General features: G+C 37.8%; 3 protein-coding genes across 4 annotated transcripts; all 3 read right to left on the bottom strand.

Annotated features, from left to right (window-relative positions):
- Window positions 1-1,496: 1,496 nt before the first annotated feature.
- LOC113777259 (putative late blight resistance protein homolog R1A-10) lies at window positions 1,497-3,722 on the bottom strand. Its single transcript, XM_027322294.1, has one exon. It carries the CDS (start codon window positions 3,720-3,722, stop codon window positions 1,497-1,499), a length of 2,226 nt encoding a protein of 741 aa, XP_027178095.1.
- A 1,126-nt stretch (window positions 3,723-4,848) lies between these two features.
- Window positions 4,849-6,790, bottom strand: LOC113778642 (putative late blight resistance protein homolog R1B-16). 2 transcript variants are annotated; one of them, XR_003469302.1, is made up of 3 exons: window positions 6,029-6,790; window positions 5,164-5,234; window positions 4,849-5,043 (listed from the first exon to the last, which is right to left on the bottom strand). XR_003469302.1 is itself a non-coding variant. In XM_027324108.1 (3 exons), the coding sequence occupies exons 1-2, from the start codon at window positions 6,726-6,728 to the stop codon at window positions 5,211-5,213; spliced, it is 729 nt and encodes a 242-aa protein (XP_027179909.1). In that variant the 5' UTR covers window positions 6,729-6,790; the 3' UTR covers window positions 4,849-5,043; window positions 5,164-5,210. The 2 variants fall into 2 exon arrangements, 1 of the variants encoding a protein (XP_027179909.1); XM_027324108.1 differs by having other exon boundaries at window positions 5,164-5,239.
- Window positions 6,791-6,849: 59 nt separating this feature from the next.
- LOC113777258 (putative late blight resistance protein homolog R1B-12) lies at window positions 6,850-10,258 on the bottom strand. The gene is made up of 3 exons (XM_027322293.1): window positions 10,157-10,258; window positions 6,994-9,935; window positions 6,850-6,853 (listed from the first exon to the last, which is right to left on the bottom strand). The coding sequence occupies exons 1-3, from the start codon at window positions 10,256-10,258 to the stop codon at window positions 6,850-6,852; spliced, it is 3,048 nt and encodes a 1,015-aa protein (XP_027178094.1).
- Between the last annotated feature and the right edge of the window lie 703 nt (window positions 10,259-10,961).

Genomic DNA, 10,961 nt, shown 5'->3' with positions numbered 1-10,961 from the left:
CATTGAACAATTAATCGCATTGATCAGAAAATAAAAGATGAAATAGCACAGAAAAGAGTTAAGAAAAGTTACACCCTTTAGACTTTTGCTAGGTTGAAGAATGCAAAGAAATGCGAGTGGCTACTAAATAGCCTCCTTTTATTGTCTGCGTTAATTTCAATCCGTAGTAGCAATGAAGAATATTTGAAGAATTGGGATCAAGAACACTATTAAACATCAAATCAGAAAAGAAGATGGAGAACATTCTACAAAGAGCTAGTTTTGAGGATCATTTCAATCTGTAGCAGGATTGAAGAATATTTGAGAAACTGGGATCATGAACACTATTAAACATCAAAATCAGGAAAGAACTTGGAGAATATTTTACAAACAGATTGTGATGGATAATGTTGGCTTGAAAGAATACATGACTGTGCTTGCCCCTGCAATGACAAAGTAATACAGCTGCATCAAAGTTCAAATCAAATAATTTGGTACAGATGATGAAGAAGGGACATGATCAGTAATTATACGTCATTGAACTGAATTAACATACACATACAATTATATCTAACCTGATGAGTGGAATGACCACACCAAATCAAGGAGAGACATAAATGTTTCAGTCTTCACCTTCTGAGGAAACCTGCTCTGGAAGAAGGAAAAATTGCAGTACTACATCAGTTGAATGAAGAGGTATACAGATTACCCAACAAAATAGGTCATCTGGTTTCTTTGATTTGTCATTTTGATCAGTTTGAGCAATAAACCACTTAAAATGACAAAATAAAACATGAAGCCACACCAAAAAAAAAGTTTAAGAAACATGGAAGAAGATTTCGCAAATTGGGATTATAAATCCTTACATAAGAACTACTCAACACTGAACCAGAAAATGTGTTTCCTACTGCAATCAGAAATTTATCAGAATGTTATGCAGCAGCATCAGGTTTAAACAGATAAAGAATTAAGAAGCCTCCAGAAATTGCTTCAAAATACACATGAATTAACATATCATTGCACCGATTCAACATATAAACAGAAGAAAAAGATACATGAATGGTTTGCCAACATAATTTGTTGAGAGAAACATGAATCATTATATAATTGAACTGATTCAACATATGCGAATATAGTTTTATCTGACCTGATGAGTGGAATCCCACTGTACATTCACTCTCACAATTGTCAACTGCGTGATGAGTGGAAATAGACTCTCTTTCTGAAGAAACCTCCTCTGCTTCTGAGGGTTTTGACTCTGCTTCTGTAGACTCTTCTTCTGAGGAAATGGATCTATCATCATAATTATAAATTTCGATCCTTAGAACCTCATTTCCCATATCTTTCTGTTCTTGTTGAATTTGCTTTACAGAATCTCCAACAGACTCGGGACAATTTTTCACCACAATCATTTCAAGAGTCTCACACTCCCCTAAACAGGAAGGGACCTTTTCCTGCTTCTTACATCGGTGCAAGACCAATTTCTCAAGGTGGAAAAAATTATCAGAAAATGCAGTCTAGTTGCGAAATTTCAACCTTGACAATTTTAAGACTCGGAGTTTAGGGAACTCCCCCTCTTTCATTACCCATTCTTCCCCAACAAAGCAGCGATCAAGTAATTTAAGCACTTCAAGATTGGGCAACTTTCCAATTGTTGAAATTTCACTCCATGGCTGACCATTATATGAGAGAGCCAACTTTTTCAAATTCAATGGGAATTTAAATCCACATCCACGAAAACCAAACAAATGAAGTGATTCCAGTTGACTCAAACCATCAAATTCAAGAATCTCGTTGCAATTTCTGGTAGCTTCTCTTGATCCGTAGCTTTGCCTACATTTTAGCCTGCGAATGCTTGGTAACTTTCTCGGTATCTTTTGCAAGATTTGAGGGGAGGGATCAATGGCAAGGTCTAAAGTGTCTAAATGATCTAAATTTGGGGATACTTCAAGACTTCCGACTGGAAAAGTAAAACCATCTGGGGCTACTCCAGGATAAGTTAAAGCACGTAGATGACTCAATGTCTTAATGTTCCAAATGGTACTTGGCAGCTCAATATCAAAATTCGCATCTTCTACAATAAGAGTTTCTAACCTTGAGAGATTGGCTATCGCAGATGGGATGTATGTTATTCCTGTGAGTGCCAGGTATCTCAAGTGAACAAGCAATACTACTTCCCTTGGAAAAGAATAACGAAAGTCCGAATTCCCAAAATCCAACACTCTGAGAAGTTTAGGTAACAAAATACCCAAATCCTCCTCTTCATGTTTAAAATCATCTTCTCCAAACAAGATCAAAGAGCGTAAATTGGGAAAAATAAGCATTAACTCCCAAATCTTCGATTCTCTGGTATTGGGAACACAAACTCGGTAGGGGTTGCTTGGCCCAGTAAGACTAAGAGGGGCTTTCCAATTATGAATAACGTAAAGAAAACTTTCTTCTTTGGCTTTTTCCACACAAAACTCGTATACCAAATCGTGAAGTAGGCAGGCTTTGGCACCACCCACAATTGTCTGTCTGATAACCATAACTAAACTTCTATTAATTAGAGCCATCAAGTAGTCATAAGCTGCTTCCTCTAAGCTCTTTCCTCCAGCCTGTTGAACGAATCTTTCAGCAATCCAAAGCCATAACAACCTTTGCACATTAATAACCTCATCTTCTTGAAATGCAGCAAAGTACAGAAGGCATGACTTCAAATAATTTGGTAAATGACTATAACTCAGCTCAAGTGTCTTCTTGCAGTATTCATCCTCAAGGACAATAGAACTTAGACTTTTTGCAACTTCTTCCCAACTATCTTGTGCAGTAGTAGCAAGAATTCCAGCAACAAGAACAACTGCGAGGGGTAAGCCCTGACAAAGTTTTGCTATTTGAGATCCAACTTCACTTAGTGTTGCAGGACAATCTTCCGTGCCAAATAGCTTTCTCTGCAGCAATTTCCAACTCTCTTCGTCAGTAAGATGGCGGAGATGGTGAGGCTCGCTATTAGGTTCAAAATGCAAAGATAAATCCTGGTATCTACTGGTGAAGAGAATCCTGCTTCCATTGGCATCATTCGGCAGTGATTTTTCCAACAAATTCCATGCCTCAACGTCCCACAAGTCATCCAAAACAAGGAGATACCTACTTCTCAACAAAACCTGCCTTAGCTTCATGACCAAATCATTTTCATCCATCTTTAGATATCCATTAGAACTCTCAGAAGAACTACTACACAAAAGCTCAACTAACATACTGCGTATGCTATATGTTTGAGAAACACGACACCAACCACGAACATGGAAATGTGACCTAACTGAAGGAGCAGTATAAACTTTATTGGCTAATGTGGTCTTCCCAAGGCCAGACATACCCACAATGGGAACAACATTCAATTGCTTTGATCCTCTCGTAAGCCGATGAGTAATAGTTTCCACCTCGTCGTCAAGACCTACCAGATCTTCGTCGTGCATGGCGGCAGCAAGTTGTGATGGTATGTGAAGGGAAGTCTTGTTAACTCTTTGGGTTTGACCATTATGGATCTCAGGGGCACCAATCTTCAAAAGATTGATATCTCTAGAAACAGCATCCAAAGAATCTTCACATTTATCACCAACAAGTGCCAAGTCAATCAGTAACTCTGCCTTGTAAGCAGCCTCCATAACATGACTCCAGAAAGCTTGAAGTTTTCCATTCTGATAGCGCTGCTCCTTGATATTTTCTAGGAAAGATCTTAAAAATACAAGATCTTTTTGGATCATTTGGATTCTATCCTATTGAAAACCAATTGAATCATCAGCCTCATCACACCTTGCTAGTTCCTTGAGATTTTCTAGGAAAGAATCCATACAGCCCAACTCATTGGGTCTAGGATAATTAAATGATGAGTATGGTGATTTTAGTGGATAATTGTGTGCAACCTCTGCCACCATATATTTGAGAACTTTGTGCAAATGAAACACCCCAAGATCTGTTTCCTCAGGCAAGCCTTCCTTGATTTCATTGACAGAAAGGGAGAAGGTCAAAATTCCTACATCAGAGACCACAACTCCAATAAGATCCTTTATTTCATCACCTAGTTTCTCCTCCTGTTTAAGAAGGATACCCAGGCATCTTATTTCCTCATGGAGTTTTAGTATTTGACCCTTCACTGGAACCTGAAAACTGGCATAAGATCCTAGTAGATCTATAAGATAATCACGGAGAGAACCAACAAACTGACCTACCACTGGATCCTTATTCTTCTGAAGGGCTAAAGCATATGATGGTCTCGGTTGTTTCTTTGAAGCTGTCAGGACATGGACAAAAGTTTCTTGGACTTGGAGATCAAAGATTGATCTTCTCGTGTATCAGCTTATAAATTTCAGATTCCAATCGATTGGCCACTTGTTTAGCATGGTAAAACAGACATACAGAAATCAGGCGTCCAGCTGCAACTACAGTGTAAGTCAAGAGATCTGTCAGTTGCGAACATTCAAAACCTTGCATTGTCACAAAGCCAATGAGATTCCTTAAGAGTTTTAGCCTATTTCTAATTGTCTTCCTTAGCTCCCAAGCACGTAAAACCCAATTGATATTCTCTAAAACGGACATAATAAGATCCATAACTAGTCGTGGATCTCCTGGTGGGTAATAGTCGATGAAGATGGCGGCGCATGATTTCTTGAGATCCGTCTCAAGAAACATTTCGATCTTTTCCTCCCATCTGGTAACCGCACTTTCAATGATGTCAAAATCTAAGTTACACCCTTTAGACTTTTGCTAGGTTGAAGAATGCAAAGAAATGCGAGTGGCTACTAAATAGCCTCCTTTTATTGTATGCGTTAATTGTCTGCTGGTTTTAAGGATCATTTGATCATTAATTTCAATCCATAGTAGCAATGAAGAATATTTGAAGAATTGGGATCATGAACACTATTAAACATCAAAATCAGGAAAGAACTTGGAGAATATTTTACAAACAGATTGTGATGGATCATAAACACTATTAAACATCAGACCAGAAAGGAACATGGAGAACATTTTACAAACAGATTATGATGGATAATGTTGGCTTGATAGAATGCATGACTGTGCTTGCCCCTGCAATGACAAAGTAATGCAGCTGCATCAGGTTCAAACCAAATAATTTGGTACAGATGAAGAAGGGACATGAGTTATATCATTGAACTGAATTAACATACACATACAATTATATCTAACCTGATGAGTGGAATGACCACACCAAATCAAGGAGAGACATAAATGTTTCAGTCTTCACCTTCTGAGGAAACCTGCTCTGGAAGAAGGAAAAATTGCAGTACTACATCAGTTGAATGAAGAGGTATACAGAATACCCAACAAAATAGGTCATCTGGTTTCTTTGATTTGTCATTTTGATCAGTTTGAGCAATTAACCACTTAAAATAGCAAAATAAAACATGAAACCACACACAAAAAAAAAGTTTAAGAAAAAATTGCTTCCTTTTTTATTTCCGAAAATATTGCCTATTAAAGAATGAAAATGTTTGTATTTCAGCATGTTGTAGTGAAGAAAAACACATATTAAGTCCTATGCCCTTCCTCTGTTGAAAAGTAACACAACCATAGTTTGTTTTTTTTTTTTTTTGAGTTTTTGTCTCCACTTAATATTTGTTGCAAAACTGTGATTGTAGGTTTCAACATATCAGTCAATTGAATTATGGTTTTTATTGAGGAAAAATAGAAGTAAGTCACACTTTTCTGTATTACTCTTATTTACATGCACAAATTGGGAACAGATAAGTGTATCAACAAGGAAGAAGATTTCGGAAATTGGGACATAAAATTACTCAACACTGAACCAGAAAATGACAAGAAGAAGATTTTAGAAACAGATTGTGCATCAATGTGTTTCCTACTGCAATCAGAAATTTATCAGAAAGTTATGCAGCAGAAATTGCTTCAAAATACACATCATTGGACTGATTCAACATATAAATAAATGAAAAAGAGACATGAATGGTTTGCCATCGTAAACTGTTAAGAGAAGCATGAATCATTATATAATTGAACTGATTCAACATATGCAAATATAGTTTTATCTGACCTGATGAGTGGAATCCCACTGTACATTCACTCTCACAATTGCCAGCTGCGTGATGAGAGGATATAGACTCTCTTTCTGAAGAAACCTCCTCTGCTTCTGAGGGAGTTGACTCTGCTTCTTTAGACTCTTCTTCTGCGGACCTCATTTCCCATAATGTATCATCATAATTATAAATTTCGATCTCTAGAACCTCATTTCCCATATCCATCTGTTCTTGTTGAATTTGCTTTACAGAATCTCCAACAGACTCAGGACAATTTTCCACCACAATCATTTCAAGAGTCTCACACTCCCCTAAACAGGAAGGGACCTTTTCCAGCTTCTTACATCGGTGCAAGACCAATTTCTCAAGGTAGGAAAAATTATCAGAAAATGCAGTCCAGTTGCGAAATTTCAACCTTGACAATTTTAAGACTCGGAGTTTGGGGAACTCCCCCTCTTTCATTACCCATTCTTCCCCGACAAAGCTGTGATCAAGTAATTTAAGCACTTCAAGATTGGGCAACTTTCCAATTGTTGAAATTTCACTCCATGGCTGACCATTATGTTTGAGAGTCAACTTTTTCAAATTCAATGGGAATTTGAATCCACATCCATGAAAACCAAACAAATAAAGTGATTCCAGTTGACTCAAACTGTCAAACTCAAGAATCTCGTTGCAATTTCTGGTAGCTTCTCTTGATCCGCCAGGGCGTTCCATACATTTTAACCTGCGAATGCTTGGTAACTTTCTCAGTATCTTTTGCAAGTTTTGAGGGGAGGGATCAATTGCTAGGTCTAAAGTGTCTAAATGATCTAAATCTGGGGATACTTCAAGATTTTCAACTGGAAAAATAAAACCTTGTGGCCAACTATTTCCTCCATGATAATATAAAACGCGCAGATGACTCAATGTCTTAATGTTCCAAATAGTACTTGGCAGCTCAATACCAAAACACGGATATTTTACGATAAGAGTTTCTAACCTTGACAGGTTGGCTATCGCAGATGGGATGTATCTTATTCCTTTGAGCGCCAGGTATCTCAAGTGAACAAGCAATGCTACTTCCATTGGGAAAGAATAACGAAACTCCAAATTCCCGAAATCCAACACTCTGAGAAGTTTAGGTAACAAAATACCCAAATCCTCCTCTTCATGTTCAAAATCATCTTGTCCAAACAAGATCAAAGAGCGTAAATTGGGAAATATAAGCGTTAACTCCCAAATCTTCAATTCTCTGGTATTGCGGACACAAACTCGGTGGGGGTTGCTTGGTCCAGTAAGCCCAAGAGGGTTCCAAGTATGAATAGCATATAGAAAACTTTCTTCTTTGGCTTTTTTCACACAAAACTCATGTACCAAATCGTGAAGTAGACAGGCTTTGGCACCACCCACAGTTCTTTGTCCGACACCCATAACTAAACTTCTATTAACTAGAGCCATGAAGTAGTCATAAGCTGCTTCCTCTACTCTCTTTCCTTCAGCCTGTTGCACGAATCTTTCAGAGATCCAAAGCCGTAACAACCTTCGCACATTAATAACCTCGTCTTCTTTAAATGCAGCAAAGTACAGAAGGCATGGCTTCAAATAATCTGGTAGATGACTATAACTCAGCTCAAGTGTCTTCATGCAGTATGCATCCTCAAGGACAATGGAACTTAGACTTTTTGCAACTTCTTCCCAACTATCTTGTGCAGTAATAGCAAGAATTCCAGCAACAAGGACAACTGCGAGGGGTAAGCCCTGACAAAGTTTTGCTATTTGAGATCCAACTTCACTTAGTGCTGGAGGACAATCTTCCGTGCCAAAAAGCTTTCTCTGCAGCAATGTCCAACTCTCTTCGTCAGTAAGATGGCGGAGATGGTGAGGCTCACTATTAGGTTCGAAATGCAAAGATAAATCCTGGTATCTGCTGGTGAAGAGAATTCTGCTTCCATTGGCATCATTCGGCAGTGATTTTTTCAACAAATTCCATGCCTCAACGTCCCACAAGTCATCCAAAAAAAGGAGATACCTACTTCTCAGCAAAACCTGCCTTAGCTTGTTAGCCAAATTATTTTCATCCTCCTTAAGATATTCATCTGGACTCCTAGAATCAACACTACACAAAAGTTGAACTAACAAACTGTGTTTGCTACACGTTTGAGAAACACGACACCAACCATGAACATGGAAATGTGACCTAACTGAAGGAGCATTATAAACTTTGAGGGCTAATGTGGTCTTACCAAGGCCTGGCATACCTACAATGGGAACAACATCCAATTGCTTTGATCCTCTCGTAAGCCGATGAGTAATAGTTTCCACCTCGTCGTCAAGACCTACCAGATCTTCGTCGTGCATGGCGGCAGCAAGTTGTGACCGTATGTGAAGGGAAGTCTTGTTAACTCTTTGGGTTTGAACATTATGGATCTCAGGGGCATCAATCTTCAAAAGATTGATATCTCTAGAAACAGCATCCAAAGAATCTTCACATTTATCACCAACAAGTGCCAAGTCAATCAGTAACTCTGCCTTGTAAGCAGCCTCCATAACATGACTCCAGAAAGCTTGAAGTTTTCCATTCTGATAGCGCTGCTCCTTGATATTTTCTAGGAAAGATCTTAAAAATACGAGATCTTTTTGGATCATTTGGATTCTATCTTGTTGAAAACCAATTGAATCATCAGCCTCATCACACCTTGCTAGTTCCTTGAGATTTTCTAGGAAAGAATCCATACAGCCCAACTCATTGGGTCTAGGATAATTAAATGATGAATATGGTGATTTTAGTGGATAATTGTGTCCAACCTCTGCCACCATATATTTGAGAACTTTGTGCAAATGAAACACCGCAAGATCTATTTCCTTAGGCAAGCCTTCTTTGATTTCATTGACAGAAAGGGAGAAGGTCAAAATTGCTACATCAGAGACCACAGCTCCAATAAGCTCCTTCATTTCATCACCTAGTTTCTCCTCCTGTTTAAGAAGGATACCCAGGCATCTTATTTCCTCATGGAGTCTTAGTATTTGATCCTTGACTGGAACCTGAAAACTGGCATAAGATCCTAGTAGATCTATAAGATAATCACGGAGAGAACCAATAAACTGGCCTACCACTGGATCCTTATTCTTATCATATGATGATCTCGGTTGTTTCTTTGAAGCTGTCAGGACATGGACAAAAGTTTCTCGGACTTGGAGATCAAGAAGATTGAACTTCTTGTGTATCAGCTGCAGCTGATAAATTTCAGATTCCATTTGATTTTCATCATAGTCAAACTGACATATAGAAATCAGGCGTCCAGCTGCAACAACAGTGTGAGTCAAGAGATCTGTCAGTTGTGCACATTCAAAACCTTGCATTGTCACAAAGCCAATGAGATTCCTTAAGAGTTTTAGCCTGTGTCTAATTGTATCCCTTAGCTCCCCAACACGTAAAACGCAATCCAAAGTCTCTAAAAGGCACATAATAAGATCCATAACTAGTCGTGGATCTCCTGGTGAGTAATAGTCGATGAAGATGGCGGCGCATGATTTCTTGAGATCCGTCTCAAGAAAAATTTTGATCTTTTCCCACCATCTGGTAACCGCACTTATAATGGTGTCAATATCTAAGTGATAACCAGATTGAATATATTGAAAATAAGCAGGCTGAAGATCATGAATCATACTGATAGCCACATCTTGAATTCTGAAGCAAATAATACTACGTCTCAAATTTTCAGACATAATATTACACCTGTCCTCGTGATCATGCTCCAAAAGCGCTTCGTGGTTCCTCCTCCTCCTACACTTTTTGACATACAGGAAACAGGTTTTCATTAATCTTACCTCCTTCTTCCAGTTCTTGAACACGCAGCCAAACAGCTCTTTCTCAAGCTCGGCTAGGATATCTAAAGCAAGATCAAAGCAATTAGTGCTAGTGCTGGAGGAGAAGTGATGCGACTGCAAATAATCATATAAAGCAAAATCAAAGCAATTGGCGTTACTGCTGGAGGGGATCTCCATTATAATATCTTCTTTTCACTCTGATATTAGATTTTTATCTGGTTTAGCAGCTACTCAATAAAATCAGTTCAGGATCCAAAACTTTCTCATCTAACAATAGCCAACAAACAATAGGCTGGACTTTTTTTTTCCCTCTTTTTGTGTAAATATTACAAGACACTATCTTGTTCACAGAAGATATGGTGCTTCAGAACTTTCCCAGCAACTTCAGTAGCGCCAAACAAAGATTCCTCCGAATCTGATGCTTTATCGGTGGCCATGCGTGTACCAATTTGGTCACTTTTTTATGACCAAATTGAAGTAAGATTCCTCCCATTTCGAGCTCAAATTTGCAGTCACATCAGCAATTAGATTACAACATTCATGTAATGGTTTCTGCATTAATTTCAATATTGTTCTCAAACCATCGCTTTCAAGTTTTTAAACTAATTGTCTAATTTGAATCATAGTGTAAATCAATCAAGAAATAGCCAGCGAGTAGCTCTAATTAAATGCTTATAGAGGTACAACTTATCTATGATATATTAAGAGCAAGAATTTAAATTAGCGGATTAGTGCATTAGATCTCATATTCCGAAAATACCCTCGGTATGCAATGTTGGTTTTTTAGCTTTGCATTGTTTATGATAATTGTGGCTATTTATGTAATTCAATGTAACAGCAAGAATGGGTTTTTACTTTAGAAATATAAAATATATTAAACTCAGATTTTGTTAACTTTCTTGAGCAATAGTTGGAAAGAAATTGTTCGTAAAGAAGTTTTAGAAATTTGTTTTGGCAATCAATTAATTTTAGAGCAAGTAAGCAGATTTCCTTAATTTCCTTGAGCAATAGTGCAAAAAAAATTGTTCGGAAAGAAGTTTAACAAATTTCTTTGACAATACTTTTGGAAACTAAAGAAGATTAGCATATCAATTTCTTGTTCAACATGATTAATTGTTGTGATATTAAGGAAACTCTCCT

This window comes from Coffea eugenioides, chromosome 7 (assembly GCF_003713205.1).
Source record: "Coffea eugenioides isolate CCC68of chromosome 7, Ceug_1.0, whole genome shotgun sequence".
Classification (NCBI taxonomy): Eukaryota; Viridiplantae; Streptophyta; class Magnoliopsida; order Gentianales; family Rubiaceae; genus Coffea; species Coffea eugenioides.
This window is presented reverse-complemented; position numbering and strand designations above follow the sequence as displayed.